Source organism: Ramularia collo-cygni (genome assembly GCF_900074925.1).
Source record: "Ramularia collo-cygni strain URUG2 genome assembly, contig: RCC_scaffold10, whole genome shotgun sequence".
Lineage (NCBI taxonomy): Eukaryota > Fungi > Ascomycota > Dothideomycetes > Mycosphaerellales > Mycosphaerellaceae > Ramularia > Ramularia collo-cygni.
This window is the reverse complement of record NW_019716264.1, coordinates 962826-987919: the sequence shown is the minus strand read 5'-3', so window position 1 is coordinate 987919 and position 25094 is coordinate 962826. Positions and strand designations below refer to the sequence as shown.

General features: G+C 52.4%; 12 protein-coding genes; 3 read left to right on the top strand and 9 right to left on the bottom strand.

Annotated features, from left to right (window-relative positions):
• Positions 1 to 14: 14 nt before the first annotated feature.
• RCC_06952 (uncharacterized protein) lies at positions 15 to 1861 on the top strand (the record flags this gene model as incomplete). Of its 2 annotated transcripts, XM_023772212.1 has the most annotated exons (7): positions 15 to 39; positions 197 to 219; positions 290 to 1400; positions 1566 to 1575; positions 1628 to 1638; positions 1745 to 1799; positions 1849 to 1861. In XM_023772212.1, the coding sequence occupies 7 exons, from the start codon at positions 15 to 17 to the stop codon at positions 1859 to 1861; spliced, it is 1248 nt and encodes a 415-aa protein (XP_023627980.1). The 2 variants fall into 2 exon arrangements, with proteins under 2 accessions (XP_023627980.1, XP_023627981.1); XM_023772213.1 differs by lacking the exons at positions 1628 to 1638; positions 1849 to 1861 and having other exon boundaries at positions 1745 to 1796.
• Positions 1862 to 2151: 290 nt separating this feature from the next.
• On the bottom strand, positions 2152 to 3903 carry RCC_06951 (related to tRNA (uracil-O(2)-)-methyltransferase; the record flags this gene model as incomplete). Its single annotated transcript, XM_023772211.1, has 1 exon — positions 2152 to 3903. One exon carries the CDS (start codon positions 3901 to 3903, stop codon positions 2152 to 2154), a length of 1752 nt encoding a protein of 583 aa, XP_023627979.1.
• Positions 3904 to 4449: 546 nt separating this feature from the next.
• Positions 4450 to 5072, bottom strand: RCC_06950 (probable glucosamine-phosphate N-acetyltransferase; the record flags this gene model as incomplete). XM_023772210.1 has 2 exons in its annotated part: positions 4450 to 4678; positions 4750 to 5072. The coding sequence occupies 2 exons, from the start codon at positions 5070 to 5072 to the stop codon at positions 4450 to 4452; spliced, it is 552 nt and encodes a 183-aa protein (XP_023627978.1).
• Positions 5073 to 5808: 736 nt separating this feature from the next.
• Positions 5809 to 7258, bottom strand: RCC_06949 (uncharacterized protein; the record flags this gene model as incomplete). XM_023772209.1 has 3 exons in its annotated part: positions 5809 to 6536; positions 6590 to 7022; positions 7076 to 7258. 3 exons carry the CDS (start codon positions 7256 to 7258, stop codon positions 5809 to 5811), a joined length of 1344 nt encoding a protein of 447 aa, XP_023627977.1.
• Positions 7259 to 8969: 1711 nt separating this feature from the next.
• RCC_06948 (related to E.coli X-Pro aminopeptidase II) lies at positions 8970 to 10494 on the bottom strand (the record flags this gene model as incomplete). XM_023772208.1 has 2 exons in its annotated part: positions 8970 to 10261; positions 10317 to 10494. The coding sequence occupies 2 exons, from the start codon at positions 10492 to 10494 to the stop codon at positions 8970 to 8972; spliced, it is 1470 nt and encodes a 489-aa protein (XP_023627976.1).
• A 273-nt stretch (positions 10495 to 10767) lies between these two features.
• On the bottom strand, positions 10768 to 11746 carry RCC_06947 (related to sirtuin 5 and related class III sirtuins (SIR2 family); the record flags this gene model as incomplete). XM_023772207.1 has 2 exons in its annotated part: positions 10768 to 11300; positions 11356 to 11746. 2 exons carry the CDS (start codon positions 11744 to 11746, stop codon positions 10768 to 10770), a joined length of 924 nt encoding a protein of 307 aa, XP_023627975.1.
• A 495-nt stretch (positions 11747 to 12241) lies between these two features.
• RCC_06946 (related to PAB-dependent poly(A)-specific ribonuclease subunit PAN2) lies at positions 12242 to 15780 on the top strand (the record flags this gene model as incomplete). XM_023772206.1 has 3 exons in its annotated part: positions 12242 to 12367; positions 12467 to 15602; positions 15656 to 15780. 3 exons carry the CDS (start codon positions 12242 to 12244, stop codon positions 15778 to 15780), a joined length of 3387 nt encoding a protein of 1128 aa, XP_023627974.1.
• A 209-nt stretch (positions 15781 to 15989) lies between these two features.
• RCC_06945 (phosphoenolpyruvate carboxykinase (ATP)) lies at positions 15990 to 18143 on the bottom strand (the record flags this gene model as incomplete). XM_023772205.1 has 5 exons in its annotated part: positions 15990 to 16993; positions 17165 to 17474; positions 17708 to 17908; positions 17960 to 18035; positions 18094 to 18143. 5 exons carry the CDS (start codon positions 18141 to 18143, stop codon positions 15990 to 15992), a joined length of 1641 nt encoding a protein of 546 aa, XP_023627973.1.
• An 832-nt stretch (positions 18144 to 18975) lies between these two features.
• On the bottom strand, positions 18976 to 19814 carry RCC_06944 (uncharacterized protein; the record flags this gene model as incomplete). XM_023772204.1 has 4 exons in its annotated part: positions 18976 to 19053; positions 19106 to 19587; positions 19647 to 19728; positions 19800 to 19814. The coding sequence occupies 4 exons, from the start codon at positions 19812 to 19814 to the stop codon at positions 18976 to 18978; spliced, it is 657 nt and encodes a 218-aa protein (XP_023627972.1).
• A 260-nt stretch (positions 19815 to 20074) lies between these two features.
• On the bottom strand, positions 20075 to 21043 carry RCC_06943 (related to vegetatible incompatibility protein HET-E-1; the record flags this gene model as incomplete). Its single annotated transcript, XM_023772203.1, has 1 exon — positions 20075 to 21043. The coding sequence occupies one exon, from the start codon at positions 21041 to 21043 to the stop codon at positions 20075 to 20077; it is 969 nt and encodes a 322-aa protein (XP_023627971.1).
• A 174-nt stretch (positions 21044 to 21217) lies between these two features.
• Positions 21218 to 22609, bottom strand: RCC_06942 (probable histidinol-phosphate aminotransferase; the record flags this gene model as incomplete). XM_023772202.1 has 3 exons in its annotated part: positions 21218 to 22271; positions 22328 to 22480; positions 22539 to 22609. The coding sequence occupies 3 exons, from the start codon at positions 22607 to 22609 to the stop codon at positions 21218 to 21220; spliced, it is 1278 nt and encodes a 425-aa protein (XP_023627970.1).
• A 798-nt stretch (positions 22610 to 23407) lies between these two features.
• Positions 23408 to 24652, top strand: RCC_06941 (related to HSD1 ER membrane protein; the record flags this gene model as incomplete). Its single annotated transcript, XM_023772201.1, has 1 exon — positions 23408 to 24652. One exon carries the CDS (start codon positions 23408 to 23410, stop codon positions 24650 to 24652), a length of 1245 nt encoding a protein of 414 aa, XP_023627969.1.
• Positions 24653 to 25094: the final 442 nt, after the last annotated feature.

Genomic DNA, 25094 nt, shown 5'->3' with positions numbered 1-25094 from the left:
GCGACGTCATCAAAATGGCGGCTCCGCTGGCATTCAACGGTATGTCAAACACCAACCACGCAACAACTGCCTCTCCGCGACATCAACGATCCAACATCCAAGATGGCAGCAGAGAAGTTGATATTGCGCGGTATGTATTCCGCCAAGGTTGCGGGGATTATGCATGGAGCATCTAGCTGACGGCTCGATATGATAGGTGTGATGTGGGGCGCCGACAAGGTATCGCTGCCTTGTTTATCTTGCTGGAGATGAAAATCACCAACCGGTTTTCGATGTTGACTATTTCCAGGTGCCCGACCACTGGTTTGAGAAAATACCCGGTGGTTTCTTCGGATCTGGATCGAAGAATCGATCTCAAGTCGATGAGAAGTCGGCAAAGTCCTCCAAGAAGAAGGGCAGCATGAAGAAAAGCCGGAGCAGTCGCCGATACAGCGACGACGAGTACGACGATGACCGATCGCGTAGAAGTGATTACGACGACGGATATCGTTCTGATGGACACCGCGATCACGGTCATCGCCGTTCTGGCCAAGGTGATGGACACACGCGATTTGACGGCGGCAACGACGGTGGATTCGACGAGATCAACAATCGGCCTCGACGACAGCGTAGCAGGGCTGGTAGACGTGACTCGGATGATCGGTATGGTTATGGTGACGGCCATAGACCTCCCTTCCGCGACACCAACCCACGCCAACCCCGTCCGCCAAAGGAAGCTCCATATCCTACAAGCCCACGGATGCAAGGACCGCTCGACCGACCACCAATGGGCTACTACGCAGCTCCTGCAGCAATGGGAGGTGCAGCTACTGTGAGTTCATCATCTGCATACGGCTCGCCTGCACCAGGCCCACATCGTGGCGCACAATCGACTTCGAGTTTGCGGGGTGGCATCTCCACCGGTTACGTGCCATACGCCCACATCTACGGTGGCCCGAAGCATCCCCCAGACCAACAGGAAGACTTTGTTCCGCCACCGCAGTCCGAACAAGGCTCTGTTCAACCCAACTCCACGAATCAGATCTTCTCGCCATCAGGATCGCGGCCACCAGTCCAGCGTCCTCCAGCTGGATACCAGCAAAACCCACTTGCGCAGGAAGCTCCCGCAGGAAACCAGCCTGGTTATCTGGTGGATCCCAATCACAACACTCATCATGTTGATGATCGCCAGAGTGGGTATGATGATGAGAACGTGCGGCGGGGRTCACGCTCTCCCCCTCGTCGGAGAGCTTCAAGACGTGAATCATCCCGGGAGAGACAAGAGTCTCCCTCACATCGGAGAGCTGCTAGACGCGAGCACTCCTGGGAGAGGCACGAGTCTCCGGAAAGTCGCAGTGGCAGACGCTCTGGACAGAGAGAGCGTAGCAGACACGGCGATCGGGGCAAGTCGCGCGGTTCAGGTAAGTCCATCATCCAAGATAACGTAGACATTTCCAAGCGCGGCCTTGGCTATACAGCAGTCGGCGCACTCGCAGGTGGATTGCTGGGCGAGGAAGTCGGGCATGGTGTCTTGTCATCATCGATCGGTGCTTTGGTAGGAGCGATGGGTGCTAATGCCTTTCAAGCTAGGGAGAGGTACGTGGATGACCGCCCTCGCAAGCCGACAAGCAAGCGTGATCCGCCACAGTCAGATTCGAGGTGAGCTTCAACACAAGCCTCGAAAGCTGGCGATGGTGATGCTACGCAGCTTTCGAGGCTTTGGAGGTGTGAGTTTTGTGCAGCGGTGAAGACTAACCGACTGCAGGCGTAGACGCGCGTCCGAGCATCATGGCAAAGATGGCTWCTATTCAGACTAGAAGGTAAGTGTTCAGCAGTCTTGGTCTTGATCAAGAAGCTGACGGCTTGCAGTGCCCATGCCTGAAGCTTTGGAATGAATGATCATGAAGATGCGACGACCCTCACGGCATATTTGGACGCCTATCTGCGATGCAGGAGGCAACACATCTTGAGACGATGATCTTTCACGAGGCCAGGAATCTCTAGCCTTGCTCATGGCCCTCTCCGACGTATTGGGAAGGACCGAGAGATTGAGCACAGAGCTAGTTATTCAGGAGAATTTTGACATTTCTGATCACACAGCGAGCGAGCGTTGCATGAGCAAAGCGGATACCATGAATTATAACCAATTTTGCTTGATTCGATTGTGCCGTATCAATGCCCACTGGTGGGCTTTTTCATCAACTTCTCGGCTCTGTTGATCCAATCTGCTGCAACTGAGGAGATTCCAGTCTTCAACTCCCGTTCAACGAGCTCCACGACAGTCTGTAATCTGACATCCTCATCATCAGAAACCTCTCCCTCGTCCCTGTATCTTCCCACAATGCACGAGTTCCTCGTACTTGGAATCCTCAACACGTCCTGCTCGGGCCTGTACCCAACTTCCATGGCGAGACTAGTAACGTAAGAGCACAGCGTCGAATATGCAGAAGGCATCTTCTTTTGTTCTTCGGATCGTTTGAGGGAGCCCGTCTCTGCAGCCTGGCCATTCACACACGGCGAGGGTTCTACTTCGTCGTCTGGATCATTCTTTGACTGCTGAGGTAACCGGTCGTGTGCGATTTTCGCGCCTTTGCTCATAAGTGGCGCTCGGAATCTTGCTCCTGCTAGATCATGGCTGCAGCATGGAATTGCAATGAAAGAAGAATGATTGAGGTATGCGAGTAGAGGCGTCCATGGTGTCAACTCATCCGCGTGGTTCGACACAATGAACGCGCCCTTTTGGAAGATGCCATCGTGCCAGTCCTCTACGCTTATTGAAGAAGCATGCTGCTGCTGCAGAATCCCAGGCACCAGAATTCGTTGCTGGAGTTTCTCTTGAATCTCAGAGGGGAATGTGCTCCACGTCTTGCGCGCTCTTGCATCGAATCCCCAGCCCTGGTAGCCTTCACTGAGAAGGATGAAGACAAGCAGACCATTACCACAGCCAATGTCGACAAAACCAGGGAAAGGCGGCTTCTCAGAGGTATCGTCTTGACGTGACTGTATACCGGGTAAGACGTAGAGGTCCCGCCACAGCTCAATCAAGAAAGCCGCGATTCCAATATCTTCAAAAACGTKCTTTCCAGGATCTGTGACTTCAACCCACTGTTCCGAAAGCTTCCTGCCGTATGCGGTTTTCAAACGGGTATATGTATCTTGGTAACGTTTCTGCGGGATGATCTGATCGTGATGTACACGCTTCTCATAACCAGCATGCTGACCCTCGCCGTGCTTGTGAACGGTCTGCAGTAGACGAAGAGCAGTTCGAGAGAGCTTAGTTTCCAACGAGCCATCGGGAAATAGTCGATAGAGTAAACTCAAAGAGCCACCTGAAATATCCGGTTCAGCGGGTACGGGCTGCCAGGTATGTAGAAATGCCAATTGAGACACTTGCGGGTGGTAGAARGGTACGTCTTCCGGCCGCTCAACATGCGGAGTATACACCACCAGGATCTGCTCCATCTCGTCACTCTCGGCCATGCCATGCCTGTGAAAGAATTGGCAAGTCTGGATCAAAGGGTTGTCAACCTGTGGATTGCGAGGAACCAACTGCCGCACAATCGTTCTATCCAGAGTGAAATCTGGCCATTGTGTTGACCTCGGCCGGTATTCTGCTTTCATGTGCTTCGCCATGCCTTGGCTGGGATCATCAGGGTTGAGGAGAAGATCGTTCTCACTGTCGTAGAAAATGTCTGCGCGAAATAGATGACTGGAGGTCACGTTGGGATTCTTCACGAGATTCAACATGACTCCTCTGAATATCTCTGGAGGAAATGTGCAGGCTGCTTCCAGTACTGTTTGCCATAGCTCGTCTGGTAAGGTGAGCAGCGAGTGAAGTTGAGAATGATCCTTGGGCTTGAACTCGGGCTTCTTGGTTGCTTGAWCCGATGATTTTTGGGAATTCTTCTTTGTCGTTGCTGCCATCGTTTCGCACCCCTTAGATGTGACGTTGACCAATTGCGTTTTTGGTGTTTTCTCGATGCGTGTTGTTGAGGTGAAGACAAGCTGAGGAAATCTGAGCTTGGCTTGGCAGATTCCGCAGTCAATGTTAACGCAAAACGAAACTTGGTGATTACTTGAAACAAAGGGTGTTTGGAAATTCTCCTCTTCCTAGAGATTGCATCTCACAGCTTCACAGTCCTCCTCGATGGTGTGGTTGATTATCATATTGATGGAAGAACCAAAAATTCACTTATCGTTGAGCAACTTTGAATTGAGCAGTCCAACACATGGACTAACAAAGCTGTGAAGACCAACTCATCTACTTGTATCCCATAGTTCATCTCTTGCATGCGGTCCGCGGTCCAAACGTCCTGCGTTTTCTACCTCCCGCCCACATGATTTCCAAGACTCTCTGTCGTATATCCGCCTGTCCAGCACTCTGCAAATGCTACACACTCTCGTAAACTCCCATGTAGGAATGTGCCATGCCATGCCATACCGGTACAGCTCTCCGTGTATTGTCTCAGTCTAAGGGCGGTCGTAGTAGTGTGCCATCTCCAGTCCAGCTCTCTTAAATCCGCACTTGACATAGAAACCCTCATTGGCCTCCGAGCAGTCCAAGATGGCCTTGTAGCAGCCGGTGTTCTGCGCTACGAAATCCAATGCCTGTATAATCCTCAATCCCAGCTTCTTTCCCTGCTGATCCTTTGAGACCGCAATGTCCTCGATGTGGCCCACGACRCCGAGGTGATGTATACTGCAGACGCCCTCGAGTTAGCAACCATAAGGTAATTGAACACGAGTTCCAACGCGATGGAGCGTGCTTACAATTTCCGCTCCACAATGAGCGCTCCTGTGCCTACAATCTTCTTCTCTCCATCCAAGATTACTAGCACATGGTATGTACTTGCACCTGCCTTCATCGCATCAAACTGCTTCTCAAACTCCGGCTTGGTGACATCTCCGACGTGAGTCAAGACTCGTAGCACATCGAGGAAACCCAGGTCGAAGTCGGTGCGTTGGAGCGGTCGCATGGAGTATCCTTCGGGGAGAGCGGACGAGACGGTGGGAGAGATCAATGCGGGTGAGAAGAGAGACTCTGCGGGCGTTTCGCCGTTCGCCTTTGGAGTCTCGTTTGCGGATTGCGACATTGTTAGGTTCTTGCTGTTGTATGCCGGCGTAGAAGGGATGAGTTCGTGGGACCTTCGATAAGTTTAAGCCGATGGATCGATGCAGAGTATTCAATTGGATTGGGAGGAAAAGAAGATTGTTTGTCTAAGAACACTTCAAGGAGATCCCAATGAAACAGATTTATGTTTTGATACCGCAGTCCACACCGCAATGCCGTCCACTCCACTTTTGGGTTCGGGTTCCTGCGTTTCACTCATGTCATCAAGGGTCTAGAGGCGCTAGCGGAGCGAGCTTGTCTATTATTAGCAGCGCATGTCCGAGGGTTCGTGAAGTTGATGATGGTTCGCTTCATTTCGAGAGCCAACTGCACTACTCTCAGTAGCTTCAACGCGATGCTTTGTCTGGATCACTGGTAACGTCGCCATACTCCGAAAACAGTGAGGTTACATGCATGCTGTTATACGATATCCGAGACGGCTTTTTGGAAGGCCAATGGGTGCACACTATCACCTAGCAAGTAACATGTCTGACCATATTGACTGCACAGCTTTTGTGTCCCATGACTGCCGTCCCGCGGTCTCACTGGACCTCTCTCAGCAACCCCGCCCTTCATCCGCATCAATTTCATAGCAATGCGATGCAATGGTGATTCCTTAACTGTTGCCGGGATAGCGTCTTCGTTCCATGAATGTCATCGCAGCCTGATGTTCAGAAGGTGTCTTCGAGGTGGATCATAAGTTGTACCAGCGCTTGGTACTAGAACAGATGACCGGACGGTACCGCACAAAAGATGCCGACGATGATGGCCGAGGAAACGACAGCACCTAGAACCGCTTGCAAGAAGATCGTGTCCTGGATTTGCCGCAGAGCGGGTTCCTGAATCCAGATCTCGCGGTCGAAGATTTTCCTGATGAGGTTGCGTTTCTTATAGCGCGGAACCCAAGGCTCTTCTTCGCACGATTTGGGCGAGATGTGGCCCAGACTTTCTGCAGACGACAGCTTCTCATCCATGGCTTCCTCTGCGTCGTCCGTGAACAACTCCCAGGGTCGTAGGTGACGGTGATGCAGGCCATGCAACACTACGCACATTCCCTTCCATGCTGCAATCAGTGTGGAAATGCCAAGGAGCCATCCGACGATGGGCAAGATTCTCCAGACCCGCCCGGCAGAGCTGAGCGTAATGAGTAAATTCGCAACGAAACCGAACAGGATACACGCGACGCCTAGACCCCGTGCAAAGATCACACGAGGCCGGTTGCCATTGCAGATGCTCCAGCGTATGAAGTTTKGGTGGGCCTGCTTCCGCAGAGAGTATTCAACTGTGCTGATGATATCGCGGAACGCAGATGGATGAGTCGTGTGCTGCAGCGCGTGCAGGACGGCTTGTCTCTCCTTGGAGGAGATATTGAGCTCACGAGGGCTGTTTTCCGCAATGTAAATGCTGACGATCCGTGTCACCTCCTCACGGCACGGCTGAGCGGAGACTGGAAGTTTGTCAGTGGAGGAGATTAGCGACGGTGGCATTCGGAATACGAACAAGGCTTCCACTTCATGCCAGCATCCTCGAACGCATGCTCAGCTGCGACACGATAGCCGCTGACGTTGCTGTTGAGCAGAGTCTTGTCGTCGCCAAAAGATGAGCCGTAGTCTGACGGATTGTCTCCTCTGTCCTCGAAAGACGCTGCCTTTGGTGCAGAGGAGAATGGATCGACCGGTCCTTTGGCATGATCGGCAAAGTCTGTATTCTTCAACATCTCCATGATCTGTGCCGGCACTCGCTTGGGGCGGGCAGGTGAGAAAGTATCGGCCTCAGCAAGGCTCGTTGTCCATTCTGGTGCTAGTGCCTTGTCGCTACTCTGCAAGTTTTCCCACCTGGCAGTGTAATCACGGTGCCACAGGAAGAACTGAAGATTCTCCGAAGAGTGTTCGATGTACTTGGCGTAGTTCATAAAGTCTCGTACAGTGACCGGCTACGTTTCTGTTAGCATGGCGATGTAGTGTTTAGGATATGAGTCTYTCATACCGGGCACGTTCCGCCAGCGATGATGCGATCAAATGACAGCGCTGGTGGGATACCATGGCTCATGGAGGAGATGCCAGACTGTATCGACTCATTGATGGACTCTTGTTTTTCTGCGCCGCTGAGTGACTCCGCCGAGGATGAGGCAATGTGCGATGGGCGGCGATAGGCCAGAGAGTAGACCATGATGAAGGCGCCGGTAGTGGCACGAACTGTAATGAATGATGGCAAGAGTCTGCAGTGCGGCAGACGAGAGAGACAGGCGAAGTGCACTGGAGGCAGAGAGCCTGTCGAGCTGTTGTGTTTGTGAGGATCAAGAACAACGAAAACGTGAGGGCCACGTTTTCGATCAAGTTGTCGGGTCGGTGCGATGTTCGATGCGAAGGATACTGGCAGGCGCCAATGGCTCACAGTAGAAGGCACCGCAGTCTTAAAGGAAGGCAGGTCTGCCGTCTTTGTGGTGTTCCAATCTTGGTCTTGGTCATGCAGACTCTCTCTTTCAGATCACGCTTGAGGGTTCTCGGCCGCCGTCGGCGACGGGGGTGCTCGATTGGTGCTACACAAACATCATCACTCGGGACTGTGCACTTCCACTTGGGCAATTCCACACGTTCCCAGGTTGCCATGTGGTGTGAGCGTGTCGGCGGGATCGCGGTGCCGAGGCGCCATCGAACGACCTAGTTCTCGACAGCAGGCACGAACACTGGACATCTAGGGGCCGGCGGCGACCATCCCGAATCGACCCCATTAATCAGTCAGCTCCACAAGCCGCAAAATACACCACGCGGCTTGGTGGTGATTCCACCACGCTGCTGCACGGTAGGTGACGTTGGCCAGCCGAGCTCAAAGAGCTGGGTTTTGCATATGGACCGGACTAGTGTCCCGAGATTTACGCATAAGCGTACGAATGGCGCTCGAGCTTGTACGGAGTACAGTGGAGCGCTTGAGGGAGGTTCTACGATTGGCAGCACTCAACGCACGACTACCTACACTCTCTATGGCCGACTTCGACCAGCCTCGAGATTAAGTTGGCGGTAAGACTGATAGAAGTTCCCAACAGCGGGGGACGCATACAACGTACCATCGTCAGCTTCATGAAGCGGCGGCATGTCACGCGAGGTGACAGCCTGACAGCCGCCAAGATTCATGTGGCTGACATGAGYCACAAATTGGTGCAAGTCGCTTCTTTCAGCCCCAAGAGTGCCCACCATCGACCTTGCAAAGCAGAGTGTGCGGCGGTATGACCAGCCTGATCCCTGTTCCTGACATCTTCCCAGGAGCGAATTGGCTTGTCACGATTYCACCCTGTAGCATCGCTTATCGTAGCTTGGACCTGCACTAGAGAGGCACCGGCAGCAGGAAAGTGCTGTATGAAATGTTGGGGAACCGAACCATCGATTGCACATATTCCATATTCCGTAATATCCTGGGGAAAACGTTCGAAAGTGCATGGTGGCGCCTCCGGAAGAGCTAATCCCTGTACGCCCTCAGCTCTGCACTGCACTCCCACACATTCGGATGTGTTCAAGGAGTTCCGGACCGCAACAGGTTGGCGAGGTGCTGCTAGTTCGCAGCCGTGTTCACATTGGCCAGCAGCAACAGTACTTTTGATATCAAAGAGCATTGTCTGTTATCCCATGCAGCAGAGCTGTTCGGCCGGTATGTCGATGATCTCCGTGGTAGCGCAAAGTACGATATGTGCTACGAGATCGCTAMACAGGTACGCTTTGGGTCCGAATCAACGGAGTCGGTCGAGCATGGGCAATCCTTGCTACCGGCCTTGCACCTTTCCCCCAGCAAGCAGCAACCTGGTGAGTGGAGCATTGACCGATCTGATCGTGGTAAGTATTGCCATTCTGACGTCGATCTCACTGTGTTGTGAAGTCGGCAGCTCGGGTCATCTCTGCGTGGAATGTTCCACGTCTTCCACGTCTTTCACGGCACTTTGCGTCAAAACTTCGACCTGGCCTTGTCCGATCACCACCGAGTCTTCGATTCTGATGCCTAAGCCGCGGAAGTGCTGTGGCCATCGCTCGTCGTCTGAGACGTAGATTCCCGGCTCAATTGTGATGCATTGATTTTGCCGTAAAGGTCCCGTTCTCGAATACCCGGGGGCGTCGTGCACATCCAGACCGATGAAGTGACCAACGTGGTGTGGAAAGAGCTTATCCATCGCATCGCCAGACACATCAAATCCCAGAGACTTTAAACCATCCTCCAATGCATTGGCGCATATGCGATGAATTTTGTCCAATGTCATGCCCGCATCTTCCCTGCATAGGCTTACACAGCTCTTTTGCGCGTTCAGGATCATAGTGTACATATCGCGCTGTGGATCTGTGAAGCGCCCATTCACAGGCCACGTCCTTGTGATGTCTGTGATGTAGCCGCCGTATTCCCCACCCGCATCAACCAGAACGACTTCTCCATCTTTCAATGGAGCATCATTTCGCACATAATGTATGCTGAGGGCGTTTCTGCCACCAGCAACGACGGGAACATATGCCTCGCCATCCAAGCCCCCGGTTCGGAAGCCATACGCAAGATCTGCCCAGAGCTGTTTCTCGGTCTTGGGAGTCCTCTTCATAGCTTGAGTGATTACTGCTCCAGACAAAGCGCCTGCTTTTCGCATGCAGTCCAGCTCTGCTTCTGACTTGGTGACCCGCAACTCATTCATAAGTGGTCGCAGTGGTTTAACAGAAGTACTKCTCAGCAGCTTGGCCAGTCCATCTGAACGTGGAGACCCTGCAATGAATCGGCTGAGAGGACTTCCTCGTCGACCTACGCCAATATCCGTGTACACCTCTTTAGCATCGTCCAGCAGACTAGKGAGAACTCTCGCGATTGTATCAATGTCACCCGCCTCGTCTGCATTGAAGACGTCCTGAGCAGCCTGCACGCCTGAGCGAGCGCCATCCCATAGCTCCGCGCGTTCATCTTTTGGTCGTACGAAGAGATGAAAGGTATATTCCACGTCGGAGTTTCCCTTTTCGATTACCGCAATGGCTTCTGGCTCGTTGAAGCCAGTCAGGTAGAAGAAGTTCGGATCCTGATGGAATTCGTAGAACACGGCTCCAGAACGGTACTTGATGTCGGCTGCCGCGAGTACTGCAGCACTATTGTGAGGTAGCTTGCGGGCGAGGGCTGCGCGACGATGATGATATTCGAGAGCAGAGATACCGGGCGTGACTAGAATTTGCATTAGCCATGAAATATCGTATGTAAACCTCCAGATGCGTCTTACGCTCGCCTGGCTGCACCAGGTGTGGGTGCGTCTCGTGCAAGGGCTGCCCGAATTTGATGTCAGCAGCGGACACAAGGGATCGCCTCGTAATCGCGCTTCGACATGGTCTGCTCCGAAAGGTGGGTGTGGGACGAAGCACCGACCGCAGCGACGGTAACATCGACAGCCTTCTGGTCATGTTGACCTAGGTGAGTTGCACTTGCACGTACCTAGAAGCGCAGCTCGATGGAAAGCTTTAAACTTGAGACTTTGAGGTTATCCGAGATCTGTACGAACAAGAACCAACTAGTGGAATGAGGATGGAGAGATATTTTTGATCTCCTTCCAACACTGACAACTTCGCATTATACGTCTGTTTATCACGTAGTTTCATGTCGGCAATGTTTTGTTCTCGTGGATACAGGCAGCTGTTGGTCTGCATTTCCAAGTCTGCTCATTCAATGTACCCTCATCATACTCTCGCCTGTGTTGGAATGCTCAGCTCACCAGTCACAGGTCGAAGAAGCTCCGGAACGATATGAGCTGCGTCCCCTTGGAACAAAAAGTCCCCGTCAGCCCAGCCCCCAGGCGGTGCATCTGCAGAGTCAACATTCACAACGCACACCCGAGCGCCACGGTCTCTGGCTCTCGTAATGTAACCTGCAGCTGGATAGACCTTGGCGCCTGTGCCAATGACCATGATCAGATCGACGTCTCCCGCACCAAGATAAGCATCGATATTGTCGAGGACCGTCTCTGATAGGTCCTCGCCGAACCATACCACGGCTGGACGTAGCAGTGCACTCTTGCAGCGGGGACAATGTGGCAAGTCTTTCTCGTCCAAGTCTGAAATTTTGACTGCAGGATCGCTGATGTCGATCTTCTTGTTGTGACTTCGGGCGTCGTCCGTGGTCGGATCGATGCCATCTGGGAGATCTAGAGCCGGGCAGATTGGATCGTTGAAATCCTCGACCACGTAGTCGCATCGCCAATCGTTGCATTTCACTATGGGAGGTTGTAAGCATTGGTCAACTACCGAGTGGCAACCAGCCATGCGTACCTTCGAATAAAGTGCCGTGCAGAAGCTGGAGCCGGCTTTGATGTCCTGCCCGTGTGGATAGCCCGTCTACATTTTGTGATAGCGTCATGAAGCCGGGCATCTTCTTCGCCAACTCGGCGAGTGCGTAATGAGCAGGATTAGGCTCCACACTCAGTGCCATATGACGACGGTATGAGTAGAATCTCCACACCAGCACTGGGTCCTGAGCAAAGGCTTCAGGCGTAGCAAGTGACATCGCATCGTGTGATCTCCAGAGTCCGCCTGCACCTCTGAAAGTCGGAAGTCCGGACGATGCGGACAGGCCGGCTCCCAGTAGAGCGAGAACTCGAGTCGACTTGGAAAGAAGTGCATGGAAGTCATCGATGCTTTGGGAGGGCGAGTTGAACGCCATGGTCCTTGTGATGAATGATCTGGACGCAAAGTTTGTGTTAATCAACGAAGCAGTGAGACGCGTGAGAAATGGGMGGGAAGACCGCTGTATCGTAGGGAAAGATAGGAGGGGTCGTCTAGAAATCGGGACGCAGGAATGCATGTGGCAGTCTGTACCGATGCTTACTGCTGTCTGTGACCTTCGTCGCGCCTCCAACTTCGAGCCCAGGATTGATGAGGCAGAGCRATGTTTTTGTGATGAAGGTGAACAGAAGTTGTTTGCGACCGCGGATGAAGGCGGCCGGCATCAATGCCTAATAAGTCCCAGGTACCTTCAAAGTTACTTAAAAGGTTCCAATCAAATGGAGTCAAAACTCGTTATCCACAAAATCACGTCGACCTCAACATCTTCCTCCAACACATATGCACGCGTTTGCTTCCCAACGCTGCACCTGCAGCACCCTTCCATCATCCATTCAGCAATGCGTCGAGGCATAAATATAGCCATCTCGACGCGATGGAGGCCGATTGGAACGAGGCGACCCGTTTGACGGTTCCAGGTAATTCAAACGCGCCACACTCGCAGCTCACAACATTTGCTTTCGACAACCTACAAGAGCTTCTTTGGACGGGGAATGAGTATGTGAGTATTTTTCAGAGCACGGTGGTTCTTTCTTCAATTCGCATCTTCCGGACTCACTGCATATCTGCTTCTGCTTTGCGCATCACTGATCCCTTCCAGGGTCGAGTAACATCATTTTACGGTCCCGAACTCCAAAAGTATACGGCATACCGGGGACACGTGAGTAGCGCGCCCAGAGGGGCACCTGGCAATGCCCCGGTCAAACAATTCCTGTTCTGTGACAGAGGCGTTATTTCCGTCTCGCTGCGAAGTGTACATCTGGCCTCCCGGCGGGGACTAGCACAATGGCACATCGCGCAGACTGGAATGACCGACTTGCGCTGTATGAGTTTCACCAGTCGTAAGGAAGACGAGCTGCTCGTCGCTGGCTGTCAAACGCAGATGTACCGCATCAATGTCGAGAAGGGAACGGTTGTCGAGACATTGACAGATCCGGTGCCGTACACTTTGATGAAGCTCGCGGGTCAGCACATATGCGCCGCATCTCACGACGGCTCGATTCATCTACTCGACCCCAAGACACTCGCGTCTGTGCATAGCTGGAAAGCTTACGCGGGCACAGTGAACGACATGGACGCTACCGGTGACTATCTACTGACGTGCGGCTGGGCACAAATGCAACATCAAGGCCTTGCATTGGAAAGACTTGTGCGGGTGTATGATTTGAAAGGTCGAAAACCTGCACCGCCTGTGCCTTTTCAGACGGGGGCTGCATATGTCCGTATGCATCCAAAGTTGACATCCACTTGCATCGTTCTATCACAGAGCGGCCTTATTCACTCCATCGACATACAAAACTCAGACATGCCAGCTATGCGTTATGCGAACTCTTTTGACATTCAGTACACGGGTCTCGAGCTCATGCCTTCCGGGAAAGGGTTTGCCCTGGCAGACTCTAGTGGTCAGATCGTGCTGTGGAGCTCACCCTCAAAACTGCAATTCACAGAGTACAGCAGACCTACGGAATTCGCCGAACAACACGAGCCCAATGAGACTCTGGATTGGTCTACAAGCGCTCCGCTGAACTTGATCGGAATGCCTTTCTACAGGGAAGCCCTGCTCTCAGGATGGCCGAACAGCTTGCTTCATCAAGTCGGCATGCCAGCGCAGCGCCCAGACCTTCTAGATCCATCATTCCGTGCAGATGAGTACGGGAAGGGCTATCCAAACCCTCGCAAAGGTCGACGGTACGAGGCTGTAAACCCTCGCGCTCAGCAAAAGCTAGCAGATCCGCTCGCCGCACCAAAGTTCCTGAGCGAGAAGCCCCGGGAGGAAGACAAAAAGCGTGATTCAGAACGACGCACAAGCGAAGGCATCATCAAAACGCTCGAAAACCTCAAACTCGATGGCGCTGCCGCTGCGGATGTCAAGTTCCTCTATCGAGTTGTRGAAATCAAGTACAGCAAATTTGGAGTGGAAGACTTCGACTTTCGATACTACAACAAGACTCGATACGCAGGACTCGAGACTCACATTGTCAACTCGTACGCGAACCCTCTGCTACAGGTATTCCGGTTCACTCCAGTTGCTCGAAATCTAGCTCTGCAGCACTGTGCGCGTGATTGCAGGCTCGAGAATTGTCTGCTTTGTGAGCTTGGCTTCCTTATAGACATGCTCGAGAAGGCCAAAGGGCCTAATTGCCAGGCGACAAACTTCCTGAGAGCACTCAGCAGACAGCCTGATGCCGCTGCCCAGAATGTACTGGAAGGGCAAGTGACGAACAGTTCGCTCACAGCAATGATGCAAAACCTCAGCCGCTTCTTGTTGCTGAGGATGGAGGGCAACTATGAATGGGTGGCGCCATCATTGGACCAATTCCATCTTGCTTTTGGAACCATCGGACTCGATTTCACCCAGTGCGCGCACTGCAGCTACGAGAGCAGAATGGACAAAGTCTGGTACAGCCACGAGCTCTTGTATCCACAAAAGGCACCCAAACACCGCAACGTCCGGCAGTACTTTTCACAGGTTTTAAAGGCGTCCATAGAACGGCACAATCAGCATCGAGGTTGGTGCTTGAGATGTAATGGCTACAAAGGCATGGTCTCGCATCGTGCCATCCATAGCTTGCCATCGGTGCTCATGTTGAACGCCGCGGTGAATACTCCCGAGGCCCGGCAAACCTGGGCGACGCCAGGCTTTCTTCCGCGCGAGATCGGCGTCATAGTAAACAACGGTCGATTCTTCTGCTATGAAGGACAGGACTTGCTCCTCCATCTCCAACGCGGACAATTCAACATTAGCGTATACGAGCTCGTGGGAATCGTCTCCGATGTCAGCACTGGGGATCATGGAAAATCACACATGGTGGCTACTGTCGATGTGGGCCTTTCGGACAGCGACCCTACCCAGAAGGGTAAGTGGCACCTGTTCAACGACTTTCTTGTGTCGACTCTTCCCTCGGAAGAAGCTCTGCATTTCAGTCCACAATGGAAGCTCCCTTCAATCATCACCTACCAAGTCAAGACTGCGTCCCATAAGATCGACGACACCTGGAAACGAGCGATTGACACAAGCATCCTGTTCCGCAGCCCCCCACAGCCAGCTCTAAACCCCGAATATCGGTTCCGGGCCCTCACAGAAGACGAGCCATTGCCAGATGCCAACACGCACGTCGGGATCGATGCCGAGTTTGTGCGTCTCTTGAGAGAGGAAATTGACGTGGGTGCCGATGGAACTCGCACGATGACAAGACCTGCACGCTCAGGGCTTGCTCGGGTCTCCGTGCTTCGAGGAGATGGAATGGACCAGGAGCTACCCTTCATTRACGATTACATTGCCATCGACGACACAGTCGATGACTACCTCACTCGCTACTCTGGTCTGCACGACGGGGATCTCACCTTGGGTAGAAGTCGCTTCCAGCTGGTAAACCTGAAAGAGGTCTACAAGAAGATGTGGGTTCTGCTCAATCTTGGCTGCTCGTTCGTCGGCCATGGACTCTCCAGCGACTTTCGTATCATTAACATACACGTCCCCGAGTCGCAAGTCATCGACACGCAGGACCTCTTTTCACTCGGCAGTCGAGCAAGGCGGAAGCTCTCTCTGCGTTTTCTTGCCTGGACTGTCCTCCAAGAAGACATCCAACGGAGCACAGACATTGGGCATGACAGTATTGAAGATGCACGAACCGCACTGAAATTGTGGCGCAAGTACCTCGAGTATGACAATGCTGGGGTGTTGGAGACTATCATGGATGAAATTTGGCACAAGGGCCGGGCGACCGATTTCAAAGGTAATACTTCTCATGACAACACAGGCGTGATGCAACGAATTGACATTTTCTAGTGCCAACGGATGGAGGAAGACGCCTACCCGAGACTCCGTCACATTCGACCCCAGGCACTCCACTACGACCTGCGATCCGCATGTCCACCCCCGCCAGATCAGAGTTCGGGAGTCCACAGAAGTGATCACGATGCACTACGAATGCGGGCATTACTATTGATAGGTAGCATCGAAGATGTGAATTTTACATTTCAAGTTTGATTCAATTTGCTTGTCACGTCGCTCAAAGTACATGAAGATGCTGCAGACTGTTGCACACATCCATTCTAGCCAATTCTCTGAAGGTCCCATGCTCCTCTTCCAGTACAGCAGCCGCAAACTTCTGGTATTACACTTAGGCCACTACTGGTCCGGCCTTGATGACATCCTCCGTAGCCTCGTCCTTGTACTTGTCAAAGTTTTCGACGAAAAGAGTGGCGAGCTTGTTCACCTCTTCCTTAAAGTCCGCAGTACCAGACCAGCTCTTGGCTGGGTTGAGGAGCTCGTCAGGAACGTTGGGGCAAGTCTTTGGTACTTGCAGGTTGAAGGTCTCGTAGTTCTCGTACTCGACCTTTGCGAGCTCACCACTGTGGATGGCGTCGAGGATAGCACGAGTGTATTTCAGGGGGCAACGCTTGCCACCGGTGGCAGCGCCAGCGCCAGTCCAGCCGGTGTTCAWCAACCATGCGTTGGTGTTGTGGTGTGACATCTTGTCCGCAAGCATCTTGGCGTAACGCATTGGGTGCAGGGCCAAGAAGGGTTGTGCGAAGCAAGAGGAGAAGGTAGCTTGTGGCTCGGTGACGCCCTGCTCGGTTCCGGCCATCTTGGAGGTGTAACCACTAATGAAGTGGAACATGGTCTGCTCGCTGTTGAGCTTTGAGATTGGTGGGAGGACACCGCGGGCATCGCAGGTGAGGAGGACGATGTTTGTTGGGTGGTGGTCGGAGATACAAGGGATCTTGGTGTTCTCGATGTATTCGATCGGGTATGCGCAGCGAGTGTTCTCTGTGAGGGTGGTGTCGTCGTAGTCAACTGTGCGGGTCTCTGGGTCGAACACAACGTTCTCCAAGATCGAGCCAAACTTGATGGCGTTGAAAATATCAGGCTCGGTCGCGGCAGAAAGGCCAATACACTTGGCGTAACAGCCTCCCTCGATGTTGAAGACACCAGTATCACTCCAGCAGTGCTCATCGTCTCCGATCAATGCACGCTTGGGGTCTGCAGAGAGGGTCGTCTTGCCAGTTCCGGAAAGACCAAAGAAAACAGTGAYATCGCCATTCTGGCCCTCGTTGGCAGATGAGTGGAGGGTCAACACGTTGTGCTTGACAGGCATCTCGTAGAAGAGCACCGTGAAGATACCTATTCGCTGGTTAGCACGGAAATTCACATCAATTCCCTCTTTAATAATGCTGTTCGATAGAACAGGCTAAGAATGGGAGCACTCGTACCCTGTATTCATGTCAGCGATGCTCTCGTCACAATTTCAAGAAATTCCACTCACTTTCTTCATTTCTCCTGCATACTCGGTACCCAAGATGACCATTTCCTTTTCTTGAAAGTTGATGGACACGGAGGTGTTCGAGGTCATACCAGTGGTATATCTGTTGGCTGGGAAGGCACCAGCGTTGTAGATGACATAGTCGGGGTGGAAATGTTCWAGCTCTTTCCGTGATGGACGGATCAACATGTTGTACATGAAGAGAGCATGGTATGCACGAGCGCAGACAACGCGGACCTTGATCCGGTAGCGCTCATCCCAGCCTGCGTAACCATCGATGACATAGATGCGATTCCTGGTGTTGAGGTAGTCGACGGCACGCTCGCGGTTGATACGCCAGACCTGTTAACCAATACATCGTTAGCCAAGATATGCTTCATCTCCATGGCCATTGTCGTTCATATCATTAAGCCGACCTGGCCCGAGGCGCGGGGCTGTGGGGAGCGCTAGGGGCGGGTAAGCGCGCATGACGCTCGGCCGACGCGAACTGCCCCGCTACCAAGCAAGCCAAATTTTGATGCGACCGCGTCGAAAATCAATGCAGGAGTCCCGCGACAGATGTGTTTTGAACTCACCTCGGGCGTCATGGGCTTGTTCACTGGTCCCCACCAAATGTCACTCTCCGAGCCCTCCTCCTTCACAATACGCTTGTCTGAAGGCGAGCGTCCGGTCTTGGCTCCGGAGTATGCGGATAGGGCACCAGTGGAGGTAATGGCAGATCCAGTCTCGTATACCAATGCATCTTCGTAGAGGGCGGCGACAGATGGGTTGGCAATCTAGAATGTCTCAGTGGGGGTTTGGGCTGCACAACATGAGACTTGACTTACAATGGCTACACGATCGTAGTCAATGTGGGCCTTGTCGTGGAGCTCTTCCTCGACTTCGGTGTGCTCTGCTCGAGGTCTGGAAGAGAAAGGGCGTTAGCGATGGCTCTCTTGCGAAGAGTTGGAACTGCACGTACTGGACACCACCTGGATGCAGAGCGGTCTTGTTAACACGGGTCTCAGCCATTGTGACGGAGTTGTTGAGTGGAGATGGGGTTTGCGAGTTGCAGCCTTTGCGAATTTGCGTCAAGCCTTTGAGGAAGTTCGAAATATGCTCGCGAAACGAAGCAAACAAGTGCGGGAGGTCGCTTGTTTATGTCTTTACCATCACACATCCTCGGCCAGGTCTACAGCTCCATGAGCTATTACCGTCCGACTAAGGCGACCCGTGATTGGGTGGTTTTGAAACGCTTGACTTTGGGCCGCCGAAGAACGATAACAATTCGGGTTCGCAGCACTGGCGGTCGGAAAGACTCGGCCCACTGCTGGTGGTCACGGAAGAACTCTCAAGTCAATACAACCTGGCAATGTCCTGCATAGACGACTCCAGTGCGTGATTTTCGCTGCCATGAGAGGCCGCGATACCGTGCTTCGCTTCATCACAYCGCACCCAGTGTTACACACTTCACACATCCGCCGACGTAACGTCATTCCGCTGCGGGGATGAGAGCGTGTGAAGTTCCCCTCAATCAAAGTTTCGCAGCAGAGGCGCGTTGCCTGTCTTGTTACGGTAACAATTTCACATCACAGTCCTCTTACAGACTAGGTACTGCGCATATGAGAACTTGTCCGCATTGCCGGAGCGGTTGCTGCGGTTGCTGCATTCTGAGAACGTCATGGAGCGCAAGAAAAGCCTGCGAAGCTGCGGGAGAACTCCTCAGATCGACTTCGAACACTAGCATCTTGGCTGGCCTGCTCTCGGTTCCGTTCATCTTTATGACGGCCTTTTTCTCCCCATAACAGCGATCATACTTGGAGCAAGCCTCCTGGATCCATGAAACGCACGAGTCGCTTCGCCCTCAAGCAGACTCCTTCGCTGTCTGCAGCCACTTTTTGACCTCATTCGCACTCTGGTCTGGCGGGAATACTGGGTAGAACTGCCCTATATATCAGCTCAACTCCATCAACGTCTGTGTTTCGACGACATACCACTTTCACAATTTTGCCATCTTTGATGACCATCGACATGCGCTTAATGAGCGTTACTTCCTTCCACTCGAATGTCGGCAAGCGCAGTGCCTTGACCATCCTCAGCGACTCATCGCTAAGCAGCTCGAACGGTAGATGATTTCTTTCTTTTGCTTCTTGCTGATATGGGGTATCTTGCGTACTGGCACCGTATATATGCGTGACACCAAGGCCACGAAGTTCTGCTGCAGCATCTCGGAATGAGCATGCCTGGGGAGTGCATCCTCTAGCGCCAGGAATGGCATTCCAGTCATCTGTGATCGTCTCACCAGGAGCACCAGTTCGGGGATAGCAGAACACGACCGACAAGTCAGATAGAGCGGAAAGATCGACTGACTTGCCATTCGTCGCGGGTAAAGAGAACGATGGAATGCTCATGTTTGTGAGATGATTGGCCGCGCCATCATCCTCTGGCTTGGGGAGGTCCGCGGGAAATGAGGTATCTAGCAACCACGTCAGCTTGATGAGACTAGTCATGAGGTGGCATGTCAATCTTCCTTACGAGCCATGCTTCTTGGAAACGACAACTGTTTGTAATTCCTTGAGATCTTTGTGGCGGATCCGAGGAAGAGTCGAGACGGGCGCTTTTGATTGTCAGYCAAAGCAACAATTGACAAGATTCGATCCGACAGAAGACTCCCTCGGTCGTTCTCACCTTCAAACCGATCATCAAGTGTTAGATTGATCAGATACACAGCTCTGAGGTTGAGCAATGCGTGGGGAGCTGTCCTTAAGTAGTGTTGGCGTCAGATGGCTGGCCGATATCGCTTCTTCATGTGATATGGGACGTACATAGGGCGTGGCCATCTGTTGCCAAATATTGTATACCATCGATCTTCGTTCGGTGCATTGTGGAACTCGCCAGTGTTGATGAACTCCAATAGAACGAGATGAGGCATTTTCGCCGCTCTTTCGTGCCAATGGTCTGGTTCATCGTCCGGCCGATGCCCAGTATGCGTCGAGATCCTCTTGCCTGACCTCATATGCCCAGTGATGGCACGTCTGATGCATAACGGGACTGACCTCAATCGCATCGTCCTCTTCACCATCATCAAACACTTCCCGAACGCTACTCTGCATGTACTTTTTTAACAGCATTCTTCTCCACCTGCCAGTCTCACCAACGCACTTCCTCCATCGGGAGATCTGGCGCGCATCGTCTTCACAACGACGTCCTCGAAAGAATCTGATGTACCATTGGAACCAGCCCCTGACGTCGTGTTCGTGACTGATCCAGCCTGCGGCCTCCCATTCTTCGATACTTTGGCCGCATGCTACCTTGAACTTGTTGATTGTAGGGTCATAGTCGGGGTTTGTAAGATGTTGCTCCACGTTAAGCCCGGATATCCATTCATTCGGCAAGTCCTGCTTCCAGTCATCTCGAATCACTATACCTAGTTTGCGAGATCGAAGAGGGCGGTAGTACGACCCTCCAAAGCAGCCTTCCCGTATCATCTCCTCCGGTGATTTATTGGGAAGGAATTCTTCATTATCATCAAAATGAAACACATTGAGATCATCCCTGGTTGGCGGTAATGCCGAAGACTGCCAGCTCGTCCAGCCGGCCTTGATTTCGTCTATATCTTTGGATGGGATCGAGCTTTCGATCTCCTCCGTAATGAGCGGAGCTTTCGACGACTTCTTGCCTCCCTTTGCAGATGAACGAGAGAGGAGAATAGGTTTTGAAGTGAGATWTTCGTCATAAATCGGCTTTTCCGGAGCAGCAGCGATTCGTRCTGAACTGCGTGATGGTGGACCACTTTCGAGCTTTCGTCGTTTGGATGCTGGCAATATCTCGCTTGGCTTGCGTTTTGCAACGACAGGTTTGATATCAAGCTCGGCAAGGAGAGATTCATTGTGCTTGATCTTCTCCAGCCGACGAGATTCGTAGTCGTTCATGATGTTGTTGGTTAATTTGGAAGGCGAAGCTCGCTCAATCGCAGCTGATGAAGCCTCCGAATTTATGACGCGCTGCAGCAGAAGAATAGACGTCACGCGACAGTTTCGCGATATACAATGCTTTTAATAATGAGCATTTGGATGTTGCAAGCCTTCGACTGGTCTACAGTATATCTACGCAACGATTCCGTTGGCATCCTGTTCTTTTGCCTCCTCCAATCTGCCTGACACCTCACTGACTGTTCCCGCATGGACATCGATCAGTACGCTCTCGATCTCTTTCAAAAATCGCGTCACCTCCTGTTCCGTTCCAATGGTGATTCTCAGACAGCCGAAGCAACCTGGCTCCTTGCCTCTGAACCTGACAACGACACCTCTTCTCTCTGCAAGCCGCTCGTACACTTGCAGTGCTACCTCGTTGCTCGGCTTCCCTTGGGAATCGCACATTTCCACCAAAAGGAAGTTGCTATCATTACCACCTCGGAAACGTCCTACACCTTTGATCCTGGGCATTCCCTCCAGCACTCGGTTCCGCTGAGAGATAATTTTCTCGCGGTTCTGGTGCATGACAGCCAAGTTCTGCGACTGTAGTGCTTGCATGGCAAGCTGTGATGTGGGATTGGAGATGTTGTATGGAGCTTTCAGACTGTTCAGCAGCTTCGCTACTTCAGGGCTCGCAAAGGCTGCACCGAGTCGGATGCCTGCTAAGCCAAAAGCCTTGGAAAGTGTTTGCATAACGACCAGGTTCGGCCATTCCGCCACCCATTCTGCGAGCGAGGAGTTTTCCGGTGCAAAGTCGATGTACGCTTCATCCAGTACCACGATACCATTCCAGGTGGGGTGTTCTAGCACGGCTTGAACATCTTCCTTGCGTACACTATTGCCGGTTGGATTGCCAGGGCTGCAGAGATATACCATCTTGATTGATGGATCAGACGAGAGAACCTCGTTGATCTTTGCAGGCTGAGCACGAAAGTTGTTCTCCACATCAAGAGGAACTTTGACAATACCAACATCATTCACTTGCGCTGATACGGCATACATGCCATAGGTAGGAGGGCATGTAACGATTTTGTCCTTGCCAGGAGCACAAAATGCACGCAGAAGAGCATCGATTGCCTCATCGCTGCCAACACCGACAAAGAGATTCTCTGGTGTAATGTTCTTTTTTGTGTGGGCGTGGGTATTACGCAGATTGCACAGCATCTGCTTCAGCTCGTGCTGGTGACTGTGGCTTTGTCAACATCTCATGACTCATTTGCAAGAAGTCGGGATGATGCATACGGATCAGGATAACGATTGAGCCCAAGCAGATCGATTTCGATGTTGGACGTAGAGCCATTGACAAGTTTGCCGTCGTTGTTCAATGCCAGTCCCGGTCCATATGCATTCTCATTCGCATCGAGCAGGATGTTGGTGCCGTCATCTTTGTAGTCACTTTTGGAATTTGATCCTTAGCAATTGTTACTGCCGGACCAGGCCATCAGGAACATACTCTCGTGCACACCGATAAGGCTCGAGAGCCAGAATATTTGGTCTTGCGCACTTTGAAAGATCGAAAGGCATGTTGATAGAATGGTGTATTGAAAATGTGATGACATTGAACACAAATTTGAGACTCCTCGATCGGAGCCGATCTCGGGAAGCGAAATGTCTGAGAGTACGACGGGAAAGTACGCCGGCTACACCTTTTGTCCAAACAGTTCTTTCACAACTTGATGTAGTTCTGAGGGGCTCTGGTACTACGACGTGCCTTACGCGCTCATGTATCGTACGTGAATTGCCCTCCTTCGGCTCTTAATACTCACACACCTCCTTTGCTCATCGCCTCACGCGATCTTGTTAGAAACCTCCAAATCTCAAAATCACATGTATACGCGGGCGTGCCGACATCTACCGCAAAAGGTTATTTGGCGTACTTGCCGTTCGTACTCCTCCAAGACATTTTGCCGGGAAGCTAAGGTAGTTTAGTGGCCCGACCGCATGCATGTGATTGTCCTGTGCTTGGTGCATCCTCTGACCTTGACACTCGAGAACTCCAGACACGACTAATCCCGAATCCTGTGCCATCATCTCTTTATCTGTGGGCGCACTGTGTTTACCAACAGCGCGTGGCAGCGAAACTGAGAAATAGCCACCCCATCCCGCCGCCGCGATGCTCATGTCGTTACAGGCAGCGCAAACCTGATTTCCGACCAGAGCGACAAATAATCAGCCCTCGACTCACCCACTCGACACACGCCCCACCTACGACATAGAKAGAATCTCTGCTCATCTCTCTTCCTCGGACCCAGACCGATAACACTATTGCCGCCTCGGTTCACGCTTCCGCGCGTTCCGGCTGGTCGGCGCAAGCGTGCAACCATGTCAAAACATCAGCAGGTCCCGAACATCCCACGTGTGATATCCCCTTCACCGACGCCCTCCGAGACGAGTGGTAAGGATGGCTACTTTCCACCCACAACTCGCTCGAAGGCGGCCCGCTCAAGCACGCCGGTGGACCCAATAGATGAAAATGAGGCAGTGGATGAGCTTGACCCTGAGTTGGCGCGCGCGAGGAGCAGAAGCAGGAGTCCACATGTTGAACGAGCTCCAACGAGGATGGCCATGACGCCTCTCAATGGAGGAATATCCACCAGCACAAAGGCTACCATAGCGAATGCGACGAGACCAAATCGAAGAAAGAATGGTGAACCATCAAACGTAGCGGTACCGAACGATACGTCCAAAGGAGCCTCTGATTCAAAGGGACTACTGTCTCCCTCTAGCGCATATCCACAGGGATTTGGGTCAGCATACTGGCGCAATCTTAGTAGGAGTCCCAGCCCCCTAGGCCTCATCCCGATTCATCGTGAATGGAGAGAATTTGTGCACAAGCACGAAGTTCCACGCAAGCTTCTGCACGTTAGCATCGGATTTGTCACGCTCTGGCTCTACCGCGAAGGTGTGCAAACCAGCCAGATACATCCTGTTCTGATGGGCCTGCTAGTGCCCATCCTTTCGGTCGACCTCTTACGATTCAGATGGCCTGCGTTCAATCGTGTCTACATTCGCATTCTTGGCCCCTTCATGCGCGAGAGCGAAGCACACGATCGATTCAATGGAGTCATCAGCTACCTAGCGGGGCTATGGGCGACGATGTATTTCTGCCGGAAAGACGTGGCAGTCATGAGCGTGTTGCTACTGTCATGGTGCGACAGTGCAGCGAGCACCTTTGGGCGACTCTGGGGCAAATACACACCTCGAGTCCGTAAAGGGAAGAGTTTGGCAGGCTCCTTGGCCGCTTTCACATTGGGTGTTGCAAGCTCAGTGTTGTTTTGGGGATTGGTAGCACCAGCCGCGCCTGAAGGATTGAGCGTAGGATCCAACAGCTTTGCGTACGATGGAATTTTGACTCTACCATCGGCACTGCGAGAGCCTCTGGGACTCAGCGAACCGCAGGCTACGATTTCAGGAAACGTCGCCCTGGGCGTGATATCAGTCGTGGCTGGACTGGTGGCCAGCGTAAGTGAGGCCATAGATCTATGGGGTCTGGATGACAACTTGACGATACCCGTTCTCTGCGGTATTGGGTTGGGAGCTTTTACGTGGGCATTCGGCGGGAGATAGTACCGCGAGCATGTGATGTATATATACCCTTGGTGAACAGGCAATTACTTCTTCTTAACGGCCAAGAATGCTCATGCAAGTCACTTAATTATGGTTTCATCTGCAGGCTACTATGATTCAACTGGACACTCCATATTATCGTCAAGAAAAGACCATGTGACAACCGCATGTAGTAATAATGGAATCTTCGAGTGAAATTGAATGGTCCTAGTTCTAGTCCTAGCACATGGCCAAACACCGAGCACCCCACCTCCACCTCTCCGAACTATCCCGCGCATTCATCACCGCTGACATCAACCAACAAACTCCACACAGCACATCGATCGTAAACAGACTGCAGATCCGATCAACACCCTATCTCCCCGCCGACATCGAATATCAAAGTCTTTGTTGTTCCGATCCCATCCTCCATCGAACATCCACCGCCACTTCGCCGCCCCGC